The 13,643-nt window shown below is 56.9% G+C and overlaps 2 protein-coding genes across 5 annotated transcripts; both read left to right on the top strand.

Annotated features, from left to right (window-relative positions):
- Positions 1 to 6,946: 6,946 nt before the first annotated feature.
- Positions 6,947 to 10,209, top strand: Use1 (unconventional SNARE in the ER 1). The gene is made up of 8 exons (XM_006989909.4): positions 6,947 to 7,355; positions 7,982 to 8,031; positions 8,103 to 8,181; positions 8,283 to 8,435; positions 8,952 to 8,964; positions 9,288 to 9,315; positions 9,612 to 9,783; positions 10,009 to 10,209. Exons 1-8 carry the CDS (start codon positions 7,221 to 7,223, stop codon positions 10,189 to 10,191), a joined length of 813 nt encoding a protein of 270 aa, XP_006989971.1. The 5' UTR covers positions 6,947 to 7,220; the 3' UTR covers positions 10,192 to 10,209.
- A 663-nt stretch (positions 10,210 to 10,872) lies between these two features.
- Positions 10,873 to 12,901, top strand: Ocel1 (occludin/ELL domain containing 1). Of its 4 annotated transcripts, none has more exons than XM_042262598.2 (5): positions 10,873 to 11,115; positions 11,711 to 11,898; positions 12,195 to 12,360; positions 12,473 to 12,523; positions 12,661 to 12,901. In XM_042262598.2, the coding sequence occupies exons 1-5, from the start codon at positions 10,888 to 10,890 to the stop codon at positions 12,787 to 12,789; spliced, it is 762 nt and encodes a 253-aa protein (XP_042118532.2). In that variant the 5' UTR covers positions 10,873 to 10,887; the 3' UTR covers positions 12,790 to 12,901. The 4 variants fall into 4 exon arrangements, with proteins under 4 accessions (XP_042118532.2, XP_042118531.2, XP_076409294.1 ...); XM_042262597.2 differs by having other exon boundaries at positions 12,470 to 12,523; XM_076553179.1 differs by lacking the exon at positions 10,873 to 11,115 and adding an exon at positions 11,122 to 11,629.
- Positions 12,902 to 13,643: the final 742 nt, after the last annotated feature.

Here is a 13,643-nt window from a genome sequence, read left to right as displayed (position 1 = left end):
GGTCTAGGTCACAAGAAGTCCACCCCACTCGTTTCCCATGAGGGCCCCGACTGCCTGAGGCACAGGGAGGCTGCCAGGTACAGAAGCTCACGCTCTGGTCCAGGTTCTGAAGGCTGTCGGCTCTGGAACAGCAGTTCTCAACCTTTCTAACGCTGCGACCCCTTAATACAGCTCCTCATGGGGCTCTGCCTCAGCCCCTCAGAAAGCGAACCCAGTGCCCCCCCCCCCCAGCTGCTCACACTGCACCTGCAGGGTATTGGAGCTCCAGTTCATAGACCTGCCGCGGGATTTCCCCCTCCCCCACCCCGAGCTCACCAGGGAACCCAATGCTCATTAATCTGGGCTTTTAAATTCAGCTTGACTTGGCTCATTGAATCGGCAGAGAAACCAATTACTGGGGAACCAAAAATACTTACCAACCCCCAACCATAAAAATTATTTTTGCTGCTACTTCGTAAGTGTAATTTTGCTACTATTATGAATTGTAAGTATCTGAAATGCAACCCCTGTGAAAGGGTCATTCACCCCCAAGGGTTGTGACCCACAGGTTGAGAACCCCTGTCTAGATCCTCAGGCTGGAAGCCACTTGCTCTGACCTGTATCCTCCAGCACTGGTGTGTCTGCTGCTGTAGCAACAAGGTCACATTTCTCATCTCTGCTCCTGTTCCTTCCACCTTGAGACTTTTTTCAGATTTTTAAGTGTGTGGGGTGTGTGTGTGTGTGTGTGTGTGTGTGTGTGTGTGTGTGTGTGTGTGCGCGCGCGCACTGGTGACCACAGAGGCCAAAAGAGGGCGTTGAATTCTCTGGAGCTGGAGTTACAGGTGTTGGTGAGACACCAGGTAGTGCTGGGAGTCTGTCTTCTGAGCCACCCCAACTCCATCCAGCTCTCCTGGTCTGCCCTGCATCCTCATCCTGTTGGCAGCTCCATCTTCCCCACAAGGGTGGCAGACAAAGGTGTCTGGCCGGTGACACAGCGGTTAGCCACTTCTCATTGCATTGGCAAAATGCCTGACAAACATAACTAGGGAAGGTTTTGTTGGGGCTCATAATCCAAATACTTAGTCCATGACAGAAGGGCAGGCTCGGCAGCTGGAGGCTCAGAGTAACCTAAACCTAGGCCGTCCCTCGTGGCCATACCCAGAGGTTTGTTTACGAAGTGAATGGATGCTGTAAAATTGGTGAGATTAACTACACACGAGAATCCCAGCATCAGTGTTCAGAGCTAGTTTGGACTAGTGTCTTAGGGGTTCTGTTGCTTTAATGAAACCTCATGACCAAAAAAAAGCAGTTGGGGAGGAAAGGGTGTATTTGGCTTATACTTCCTTATCACTGTCTATCATTGAAAGAAGTCAGAACAGGAACTCAAGCTGGACAGGAACCTGGAGGCAGGAGCTGATGCAGAGGCCATGGAGGGTGCTGCTCACTGGCTTGCTTCCCCTGGCTTGCTCAGCCTGCCTTGTTTTCTTTTCCAGACAGATTTCTCTGTGTAGCCCTAGCTGTCCTGGAACTTGCTCTATATAGATCAGGCTGGCCTCGAACTCACAGAGATCCGCCTACCTCTGCCTCCTAAGTGCCACCACACCAGGCTAAAACTTTGTTTTGTTTTTCGAGACAGCGTTTCTCTGTAACAGCCCTGGCTGTCCTGGAATTCACTTTGTAGACCAGAACTTGCTTTCTTATAGAACCTAAGACCACCAGCCCAGGGATAGCCCCACCCACTATGAACTGAGCAATCAATCACTCCAGCAATCACTAATTCAGAAAATGCCCACAGGCTTGCCTACAGCTCCATCTTACAGACACATCATCTCGACTGAGGTTTCCTGCCCCTCCCTGATGACTCTAGCTTGTGTCAAGTTGACATAAAACTAACCAGGACAGATACATATGGGCCAGCTGAGTCTCAAAAGAACAAAGCCAGGCATACTAGTACCAACAATCCTGAGGCAAAGGCAGGCGAAATCAACACAGTTTGAGGGCAGCCTGGTCTACATAGCAAGTTCCAGGGCTTCATAATGGATCCCTGTCACACACTGGCTGCTTAAGCTTTCTATGAAATCCCGTGTGAAAAGCCGGCAAAGGACCTGCTTACATCGCCAGGAAAGGAGGTGTGGCCAGGGTGTCTCATGCAAATGGAGGGTTGTATTTGCTCTGGTAGGGCCTGCTGTGCCCCCTTTGGCCGGGGTGGCACTGGCTGCTGCTGCAGTTTCGCTTCCCAGGCCTGCTGGGGAGTGAGGACAGCAAAGGCTGCCCGGCTCCCGGCTTTGGGTTGCAGGGGCTAGTATTAGCCTACTCTTGGTAGTTTAACTTATCTCTGTATACACGTGTGGAGGTCAATGTGATCGATGTCTCCTTCTGTAGCCCTCCACCTCATCTTTTTGAAGACGGCCCTGAACCTGAGCTCCCTGACTGACAGGGCTGGCTGGTTCCACCCAGGGCTGAGATTGTAGGACCAGACTGTAGCAGGAATCTTAACAGTTCTTATTAATAAAATCAAACCCGGGGCCAGTTATTGGGGTGAATGCTGGATGGTCAGAGAGACAGAACAGGCCACAGCTAACCTCACCTCGCCGGATCCTCAGCTGATCCTGTTTCCTCAGACTGGAGGCCTCTGTGTCCTCATCCGAATGGCTGTCAAGCTGAACTGTGCTGCTCAAAACCTAAAAACTTAACCAGCCAAATGCTTAACCAGCCAGATGCTTCTAGTTTCTCGTCCTCACGCCTTATATACCTTTCCGCTTTCTACCACCACTCTCTGGAATTAAAGGCTTGCTTCCTGGGATTAAAGGTGTGTGTCACCATGCCTGGCCATTTCCAAGGTGGCCTTGAACTCACAGAGATCCAGAGGGATTTCTACCTCTGGAATGCTAGGATTAAAGGTGTGAGTGCCACCATTTTATAGACTTTGTATCTAGTGGCTGTCCTGTCTCTAACCCCAGATAAGTTTATTAGGGTGCACAATATGTTGGGGAACACAATGTCACCACACCAGACCACTCGCTACACCTGGCCTTTTAAAAAAATTATTATAGTCTTTAGTCTTTATTAAAAACCAAAGGGCCGCATGTAGTGGTGCCCACTTGCAATCCCAGCACTCGAGACAGAGGCAAATGGATCTTTGAGTTTGAGGCCAGCCTGGTCTACATAATGAGTTTCAAGCCAGCCAAGGCTACATTGTAAAACCTTGCCCCCCCCCTCCAAAGGGGCCCCTGGGGCAAGTGCACAGTAGTGTTCTCAGGGTCAGGTGCATTTGAGCAGACACCTCTGTGGAGGAGGCCCGGGAGTCCCATGTCACCCTCGCCTGCTTGTGGGACAGGCTGCTCCAACACACAGTGGGTCTCGGGCCAGCCTGAAGCAGTTCCAAGCCAGTTCTTCAGGATGGCCTGGGGTGTGTCCGAGTCTTGGCCCAGCCCCCTCTGGAGGTCCAGCTGGCCCCCCAGGGCTGGCTCAGTGCACTTGTGCAAGGAATCCTCTGGACAGCCCATCTGCTCTGTCCGCCGGTCTTGCTAAGCTCTAGTGGGATGAAGGGCCAGGCTCCCACGAACAAGACTTACCAGGCCTCCTCAGCCACAGGGCCTCTCTGGGAGCCGTCTGCCTCACCTCCTCCTGCCGGTCCAGCCACATGAAAACTCTAAGGGTAGTGTCACCTAGAGAGCCTCTCCAGACCTCCTGAAGGCTGCCATTGCCTTTCAATTTTTTTTTTTTAAGATTTATTTTTATTAAGTGTTAATAGGTGTTTCAATGAATGCCTGTGTACCACTGTGCATGCCTGATGCCTGTGGAGGCCAGGAAAGGGGCATCGGTTCCCTGGAACTAGGATTTTGAACGGGTGTAAACTACCACTGAGGGTGCTGAAAGTTGACCCTCGATCCTCTGGTGGCGCAGTCAGTGCTCCTCACCTGAGGCGTCCCCCACTGCCACCACCTTCGGATGTCATCCTTGGCCCGAACTGGACAGGGGGGGGGGCAGTCTGGAGTCCGGCAGACTCAAGTTTGGCCCCAGGCTGCAGACCACACTTGGCTGTTGATGTGAGTGCCGAGGAGCTGCACGCAGGCCCTTGTCCTTTCCAGGCCAGCCTCTTTGCCCTCTGAGCCGTGTCCCCAGCTCCTTGGACAGATGTGGTCATCAAGGCATGCACAGCATTTTTGTGTTTCAGATCCAAGGCAAGGTCAACACTAACAGACTAATGGTTCTGACAGCACCCTACCTGTCCCAGCCACAGAGCCGGGAGAGGGGGGCTGTCACACCCACACTGCCTTTGTGAACCCTGGATTCAGTGTCCTCCAGGGTATTTTCTGAAGTGAGCAGGACCCAGGTGTCCTGAGGGGTGGGCTTTGTGGTACTCATGAGGGCCCGTCAAGAGCCGTGGCAGGTCGGCTCACACATGGCAGAGATCCAACTCCAAATTCTCTGACCTCCGTCTGTGCAAAGGGACGTGGGAACAGGAGCACATGTGCACACAAATAAAATAATCTTAAAATTCAGAGCATCCCACCCGATGGCAGCCGGTCTGCATATGTCTGTTTCTTCCTCCCACATGACCCCGGTGTGTGTGTGTGTGTGTGTGTGTGTGTGCCAAAGCCATGCAGGTCACACCAACAGGAATGAAGAGCGAAATGTGGTCACCCCACCTCAGAAAGGAAATGCAATCTGTCGAGTGGTGGCCACAAAGGTGTGCAGGTGCTGATGTGGCTCCGGCCTTTAACCCCAGCCGAGGGTCTGAGCTGGAGGCCAATCAGGGCTGCACAGTCAAGCTGTCTCCAAAAAGACTGGGAGACTGGCTCAGAAGTTAAGAATGCTTACTGTTCTTTCAGAGGACCCAGGCTCAGGTCCCAGAACCACATGGCCCTCCCAGCCACCCTAACTCCAGTGCCAGGGGATCCAATATCATTTTTTAAAAAGATTTAAATATAATATATTTATGCATTCATATTTAAATATAGATAAAAATGGTTTTTGAGACAGGGTTTCTGTGTGTAGGCCTGGCTGTCCTGGAACTCACTCTGTAGACCAGACTGGCCTATGAACTCAAAGATCCACCTGCCTCTGCCTTCCGAGTGCTAGGATTAAAGGCCTGTGCCACTACCGCCCAGTTTAAATGTGTATGTTTTAGTTGTGTGTCTGTGTGTGGGTATGTGCATGTGAAGGCAGGTCCCTGAAGAGGCTGGAGTTACAGGAAACTGTGCTGCCTGACATGGTGCTGGGTGTTGAACTCAGGTCCTCCTGCCAGAGCCATTTATGGGTCCAGCCCAGCATCTCTTTAGAAACTTTCTCAGGTCTGCGATGCTTTGCCTTACACTTCTCACTCTCAGAAGCCATGTGAGGGGCTGCAGGGGTGCTCAGTGGTTAAGAGCACACACAGCTCTTGCAGAGGACCTGATGATTCCAATCCTCGGCTCCCACTATAGGCAGCTCACAACCACAATCCCAGCTCCAGACGATCCAGCATCCACTTCTGGCTTCCATGGGCATCTGCACTTACATGCCATGAGTCCATACATGCACATGGACCCACACACATACACAACATTTAAATAAAATAAAACCCAAAACATTGAAAGCTGGGTCTAGTGCTGAGGGCTTGCAGTTCCGGTGCTGGGGAGGAAACAAGTGGATCTCGGAGGCTCACCAGCGGGCCAGTCCAGCCCGCTTGAGGAGTTCCAGGCCAAACAGAGTGTAGCTCAAGCTCAGGCTGCTGTCCCACATTTTAATCCCAGCACTTGGGAGGCAGAAATAGGCAGATCTCTGTTCAAGGCCAGCCTGGTCTAGTGAGACCCTGTCGAGAGAGATGGGGAGATGGGGGAGGGATGACACTGAGGTTGCCCCCTGGCCTCCACAGGGCAGTCCTCCATGTAAATTTGAGTGCTCAACACACACACACACACACACACACGCACGCACGCACGCACGCACGCACGCACGCACGCACGCACGCACGCACGGATTGACACTGGATTCCTATAGGATGCTGAGTATTGGGTGTGATCCAGATCTGCCTTAGCCCGGACTTGGGTCCTGTCCCCTTAAGGCAGAGAGATGTAGCAGATGCTTTCCCAACAGAGCTAAAGGAAGCCGCTCAAGACCAGAGCTGGGGAGTATGAGACAACAATCCTCGCTTCATATTATGAGTGCTGGATGGGGCTGGAGAGATGGCTCAGCAGTTGAGAGCACTGACTGATCTTCCAGAGGTTCCGGGTTCAATTCCCAGCACCCACATGGCAGCTCACAGTTGTCTGTAACTCCAAGATCTGACTCCCTCACACAGACATACATGCAGGCAAAACACCCGTGCAAGTTTAAAAAAAAAAAAAAAAAAAAGTGCTGGAGACTCAAAAGAAGAAAAACAACTTAATTTTTGACCTTGCAAAGTCGAAGGTGGGAGTAGGGTATAGGGTAGGGAGGGTCACTCGCCTTAGAAAAGGCAGAAATGCCAGGCACGGTTTATAACCCCCATGGCAGACCCTGTCCCCTGCATTCCTCATTGTACAAGTCCTTCAGAGATTCTGGGATCTTGCTATCTAGCATCGTCTCCACTCTGAATTCTCCATCCCCCGCGGGCAAAATCACGTAGCGGACTGAGTTCAACACAAGATGAACAAGTATTGCTGTTAGCCAGGGAAGGGCCCTGCCTCCTGGTCCTCCGTGGTTCGCTGGCGAGTTCTATTTTCATAAAGTGGACCAGAATGACCACGGGATGGGGACGGTCCGGGCTCGGGGGACAGGCGGCCGGCGCTGGAAACTGGCCGGTCCGTCCGACGGAAGCGCCCACCTGGAGTGTCACCAACCGGGCCGGGGGAAGCCCCAGGCCAAGGCTCCCCGCCCAGCAGAAAGCGGAGGCCGTGGCCGTCTGTGGGCGTCAGGACGGAAGACGCGCCCGACGAGCAAGCGGAACGCAGTGACCCGGGGAGCGTTGCGCGTGGGTCCAGGCTGAAGTGCGGCCCTTCCGGTCCTGCCGACCAAAGCTCCCGGGACGTGATCGGCGGCCTCAGGCGCATCTAGGCTTCAAAAAAAGAAGGAAAGACTAAACAACAAAACTACAATTTTAAAAAGACGCTCTCTTGGGAAGGAAACGGCTCATCCTTGGACAAACACGGACGGCACAGCGCCGGGGCTTGAAACAAAACTCTACTTTCGTTCCAAGCCTAGCCGGGCGGACCTCGGAGGGGCGGGACGGTCGACCAAAAGAAGCCTCCTCGCAGGCACTTCCGCCCTTTCCTAAGATGGCGCAGGCGGAAGGGGCCGGTCACCGCCCGCTGGCGACGTCGCGGCTGGAGTTGAACCTGGTGCGGTTGCTGTGTCGCTGCGAGTCAATGGCGGCAGAAAAGCGGGAACCGAACGAGTGGCGTCTGGAGAAGGTGAGGGACTCCCACGCCGCCACAGAGGGCTCGGGCCCTAGGGGCCGACGATCCAACTCTCCGGCCACGCCACTTCCGGTTGGCGCCGCCACGTCAAGTGCGGCCCCGCCCCTTGGCGCATAGCCCCGCCGTGTCTCTTCCTGATCCCACCCCCTCGGCCACAGGCCACGCCCTCTGCCCCCACTTAATGACGATCTGCCCCGGCCCGTGGCTCCGCCCTCTCCGGCCCCGCCCCGCGGCTCCGCCCTCCCCGGCCCCGCCCTGGTCCCACCCTGGCCCGTGGCTCCGCCCTCTCCAGGCCCCACCCTGGCCCGTGGCTCCGCCCTCTCCAGGCCCCACCCTGGCCCGTGGCTCCGCCCTCTCCCGGCCCCGCCCCGGTCCCTGGCTCCGCCCTCTCCCGGCCCCGCCCCGGCCCCACCCCGGCCCGTGGCTCCGCCCTCCCGGCCCCACCCCGGCCCGTGGCTCCGCCCTCTCCTGGCCCGTGGCTCCGCCCTCTCCCGGCCCCGCCCCGGCCCCACCCCGGCCCGTGGCTCCGCCCTCCCGGCCCTGGCTCCGCCCTCTCCGGCCCCGCCCCGGCCACACCCCTTCCTGGTCCCTGACAGCTGACACCCTGCCTTTCCTCCCAGTATGTGGGTGCCCTGGAAGACATGCTGCAGGCCCTGAAGATCCAGGCCAGGTGAGTGTGGGGCGCCCAGACCCCCCCAGGCCGCGACAGAGGCGGGTTGACTTCCTCCTTCTGCCTTTCAGCAAACCCGCCTCTGAGGTCATCAGCGAGTACTCGCGCAAGGTGGACTTCCTGAAGGGCATGCTGCAGGCTGAGAAGCTGGTGAGCCTGCCCTCCTCCTCGGCCCGCTCGGGCCCCCGCAGCCCCCGGGACCCGGACACAGCCCTCCAGTGACGGACCTTGCCCTTCCCGTGTTCCCTCAGACCTCCTCCTCGGAGAAGGCTCTCGCTAACCAGTTCCTGGCCCCTGGCCGCGTGCCCACCACGGCCAGGGAACGGGTGCCCGCCACCAAGACCGTGCATTTGCAGTCCCGGGCACGTTACACCAGTGAGATGCGGAGCGAGCTGCTGGGCACGGTAGGATTCCTCCCTTGTCCCTGGGACCATCCTTGGGACAGCACAGAGTCTGTACAGGGACAGAGATTGAACACAGTACCAGGAACCCAAGAGGGCCCACAGACAAGGCTTCCCAGAGAAGGTACTGTGCTCAAGACATTGCTAAAGGAACAGGAATTTGGTTTCTGGCAAGAGTAGATGGTGGCGGTGGTGGTGCACACCTTTAGTCCCTGCACTCGGGAGGCAGAGGTAGGTGGATCTCCGGGAGTTCGAGGCCAGCCTGGGCTACAGAGTGAGTTCCAGGACAACAGAGCTACACAGAGAAACCCTGTCTCAACAACGAACAAAAGAAAAGACAACAACAAGATGGACCATGTCTGTCTGGTTGAGCCCCAGAATTGCCCCCCGTCAGAATTTGTTTACAATAGAATAAGGAATGTCCTTCAGAGCACTTTTCGTGGGTCACCCCAAGGCAGAGAGAGAGATTTAGGAAGACATTAAGGTGCATGGCCTCATGCCTCTCTCTTCTCCCCACAGGAATCACCTGGAGGTGAGTCACGGCAGGCAAGACTTCCCTGTCCTTACTGCTCCACAGTCCTTGTGCCTGCCTGCCTCCCTTGATCTTCCCCAGCCCGGGAAGAGGGTAACCCAGGGTCAGCTGAGCCATGCCCGAGGGGAGGCTGAGAAAGAGAAGGTGTCCCCAGGAGAGACAGCGCCCCAGTGCAGTGCTAGGCCACCGAGAGGGACCTGGGACCTTGGGGATAGGAAGGATGATGGGTCCAGGGGACAGTAGGTCCCAGGCAGAACAGCATTCTGGGTAGCAGACTTGGAAACAGGAAACCAACCTTGGTCCTTGGCCTCCTTTGCTTACAGAGCTTGAGGTGGACGTGAGGAAGCGCACGTGAGTATCTTAGCCGTTGAGTGGTGGGGAACGGGAGGGGCTGGGTGAAGCTGGGCCCCTGAGGTGATGGGCGCTGGGTGAAGCTGGGCCCCTGAGGTGATGCTACAAGGAGCTAACTGCCCACTGGAAGTCCTTTCCGGGGCTGCTCTTCCTGGAATGTAAAAAAGCAGGGGAAACTGAGTCCCAAGCAGAACTGGGGTGATGCCATGGGCCCTGGGATCCTTGGGAAGGCACCATGTGGGTGTCTACATCTCCACCTGTCACTCCTGGGTACCCACTACATGTGGGGTCAGCAGAGCAAAGGGGCCCAGACCTGCAGATGAGAAGCATTCAGCGTCCGAGCTTGACCTCGTCCTCCAGAGGCACCAGGGCCTCCAGGAAAAGCTGGCGGAGGAGATGCTAGGCCTGGCACGCAGCCTCAAGACCAACACACTGGCCGCCCAGAGTGTCATCAAGAAGGACAACCAGGTGCGGGAAACGCTGCAGCCGCTGCCTCGGGCACTGAGACAGCTGGGCGGAAGAGGGGCATTGTGACTGGTGCCCTGCAGGTTCAGCAGGAGTTTGGGGAAGGCCAAGGAGGGGTGGCTGAGGCAGACCCAGCAGAGGGCACAGCATCGGCTAGGGCCCGAAGCCTGGGCCACCCAAGAGAGGCCACGCGGTCTCAGTCCTGTTGACAGTCCCCTTCTCCCACAGACCCTGTCACACTCTCTCAAGATGGCCGACCAGAACCTGGAGAAGCTGAAGATAGAATCAGAGCGGTTGGAGCAGCATGCGCAGAAGTCGGTGAACTGGCTGCTGTGGGCCATGCTGATCGTCGTGTGCTTCGTCTTCATCAGCATGATCTTGTTTATCCGAATCATGCCCAGGCTGAAATAAAGCCAGCTCACGCCTTCAGGGCTCGTGGAGTGGGGTGTGTGGGCTGCAGGGTGGTGTCGATCAGCACACTTTCTGTCCTGACGTTGGCCAGCATAGTGAGAGCCTGACCACATCCTCCAAAATAGCAAAAGAAAGGCTTATGAGACGGTTCAGCTGGTACAGGCACTTGCCAAAAGACCTGACAACCCGAGTTCCACTCCAGAACACACAAATAAAATACAAGAATGGAGGGGAAAAGGCAAATCAAAAACTATTTAATAATAAATATATTTACTGTAACTCCAGCTCCAGGGAACCTGAGACCTGTGGCCTCTGGGCAGCTGCACTCCCACGCACACACCTAATCCACATCATAAAAGCCTAAACTTTCTTTTAGGCGATAAGGCAAAGACTCATTGTAAAAGTGCTTGTTGCCCAAGTATGCAGACCTAGATTCAAATCCTCAGTACCCATCTAAAATGCCAGGGGTGGGGTGCATGAGCCTATGATTCCAGTGCTAGGAGTAGAGACAGGCAGATCTATCCGGAGCTCCCGGCCAGCCAGCCTAGCCAAAACGGGGGAAAAAAAAGATGGGGAAGCAATAACCTGAGCTGGCCTCTGTGTATGCACACAACCACAAAGGTATTTTTTAAAAATACAATTACTAAAAACAAACAAAAAACAACCTGTTTTTTTACAATAGATTTGGGAAAGTTAATGAGCCCAGACAGCGCCCCTAGAGAGAGGACTCAAACCGGGTGTCAACACCCCGCAGGCCCCGCCCACCCATTTGGCCCCGCCCCGGCGGCCGGGCGCCCTGGACAGCGGATCCATAGGCAGTTCCTGCACGGCTGCGTTCCCGGCAGCAGAGCTGGGCGCGGATCCGCGGCTCGGGGACAGGTGACACTGCGCGGGACGACCCGAGTGGCCGACAGGCGGGAGGAGGTGGGCATTCCGCGGGGACGTGACCGTGGGCTGCGGCGGTAGGCGCGGGGGTCGCTCCGACCCGACCGGGGTCGCCGCGACGCCCGGGATCCGCTGCATCGCTCCCTTCCGGCTTCGGAGCCGGGGGCGGGGCCGGCGCTGCGCGGCCAGCCAACCCCGTGCCTTCATGCAAATGAGGGCTTGGTGACGCCTCGGAGCTCTTCAGCGCCCCCTGCCGGGGTCCGCGGACAAGGGGCGGAGTCTGGGTTGCGCGGCCAGCCAACCGCGCTCGCGTATGCAAATACCCGCAGGCCCCGCCCCCAGGCGCGGCCCGCCGGGTCCTCCTGCCGCCTGCAGACCCCGGGCCGGACGCTCAGGCCCCAACGCTGCTTGCAGTTCGCGCCCCGCCGTCCGGGGGCGCCCGAGCGCCGCGGCCCCGCGCATGCCCGCCCGGGAGCGCCCGCAGCCCCGCCCAGCCGGCCCCAAGCCCCGCCCAGCCGGCCCCAAGCCCCGCCCAGCCGGCCCCCAGCCTCGGGTGAGTGCCCGTGTAGGAGCCTCTACCTGGGGGAACCCCGCTTCCTGACACCTCTTACCCGCGATCCCTGCTGCTGTGCAGACGCTGGTGTCTGGAAGCCGGGAGCCCCACGCTCACCCTCCGCAGTGTCAGCCGGGGCCGGCCGGGCTCCGCACGAGGCCCCGGAAGATCGTGTTTGAGGACGAGCTACGTCCCCAGGCCCCATTGCACGAAGAAAAGCCTCCCAAAGCCCCGGGACCCAGTCCCAACCCAGTGCCTGACTATGAGCTGTGAGTGCCCCACTGTGGCTTTTTGTTGAAAAGCCGGGGGGGGGGGTTCTGGCCTTGTAGCCCAGGCTAGCCTCTTAAAGGTCATGAACCTCCTGCCTCAGCCCTGAGTCACCACGCTCGTGGTCCCTCCCTGCTTTTTAAAGCCTGGGAACTAGGAAGGATCAGTACCGAGTTAGGAAAGGTACTGGGGGCATTAGTTGGGGGTCCCAGCGTGGGCAAAGAAAAGCCAGTTGCCATGACGGAGGGGAAAGGCAGATCTCCTCCCACTCACGCCGACCCCTTTTCCGATCTGGTAGTAAGTACCCGCCGGTGAGCAGCAGGAGGGATCGGAGCCGCTATGCCGCTGTGTTCGAGGACCAGCTCGGAGAGTTCTCGCAGCTCCAGCGCGAGGTGGGGGCCGCGCAGGCCAAGCTCCGGCAGCTGGAGGCCCTGCTGACGTCACTGCCCCCACCGCGAAGCCAGGTCAGCCCCGGGTCCTCCAGGGTGCTCCCTCTACCGGGTGGGCCCTGCCGTCACAGCCACGTCGGCCCTGCCCACCCTTCTGAGCCCCTGCCCCGCCTCGCCCTTTCAGAAGGAGGCTCACGTGGCAGCTCGTGTCTGGAGAGAGTTTGAGAAGAAGCGGGCGGTGAGTGGAGACGCCTGGGTCTGTGGGCTCTGGTCCGGTCCTGAAACTGGGACCGTGTATGCGGTTCATAAAAAAACAAATCTTGAGGACCTCAGGTTAGAGTGCCAAGAGGACTTCCTCAGCTCCTGTTCCCCCAGGATCCTGGCTTCCTGGATAAGCAGGCTCGCTGTCACTACCTGAAGGGTAAACTGAGGCACCTCAAGTCCCAGATCCGAAAATTCGATGACCAAGAGGACAGCGACCGTGAGGACTCTGTGTACTTCTGAGTGTCCTGGAGATGGCAGTGGCTTCTCGTCCACTGAGAAGCCACACTCCAGTTCTCCCAGGGGAAGCAAGTCCTATTGAGAATCCCAGAGAATAAACATGGATTAGACCCCTTCTGTGTGCAGCTGCCTAAAAGCATTTCTTCATTTTACGGGGGGAGGGAGGATGATGAGGTTCAGAGACAAGGACCTGTCCAAGGTCACAGATGGGAGCAACAATTGTGTAGTTTCCTGGGAGGCAGAGATAGAGGCGTAAGTTGGGGACATCCTGGGCTACATGATGAGACCTTCCGAAGCTAATGTTATGGAGACATGCCCCCTGCCTGAGGCTTCCTGGGCAATGTATGGGACCTGTGTGCAGGAGGCACACTGTGGTCCCCTCCGCTGTGCATAGGTCCTGGCTTTAGCTGGCCTTGGTGTTTAGGGTGATGTTGCAACACACTGTGTGTGTTGTCTGGGAATCCCCTGAGCCACAGAGGATAAAAAAGCCAGGCCAATTCCAGGCCAGGAGTCCACTTCCGGCCACACGGACAGTCAGTTACACCCTGGTCCTAGAAAGGTGGCAGTTCAAAACCAGCAAGCCCCAGGCGTTTTCCATCAGGAGGGGCCACATGTGTGGAGTTTTGTAGGAAAGCAGCTCAGGTGGGGATTGAACACGGGCCTTGGGAATGCTAAGTGTAGATCCGGTGCTCAGTCCCACCCTCAAGTTGGGCCCCTAACTCTCCGGAATTTTTTTTTTTCTCCCTGAGTCAAGGTTTCTCTATGTAGCCATGGCTGTCCAGGAACTCACTTTGTAGAGCAGGCTGGTTTCAAACTCTCAGAGATCCCCCTGCCTCTGCCCCTGCTGGGATAAAAGG

Source organism: Peromyscus maniculatus, chromosome 17 (genome assembly GCF_049852395.1).
Source record: "Peromyscus maniculatus bairdii isolate BWxNUB_F1_BW_parent chromosome 17, HU_Pman_BW_mat_3.1, whole genome shotgun sequence".
Lineage (NCBI taxonomy): Eukaryota > Metazoa > Chordata > Mammalia > Rodentia > Cricetidae > Peromyscus > Peromyscus maniculatus.
This window is presented reverse-complemented; position numbering and strand designations above follow the sequence as displayed.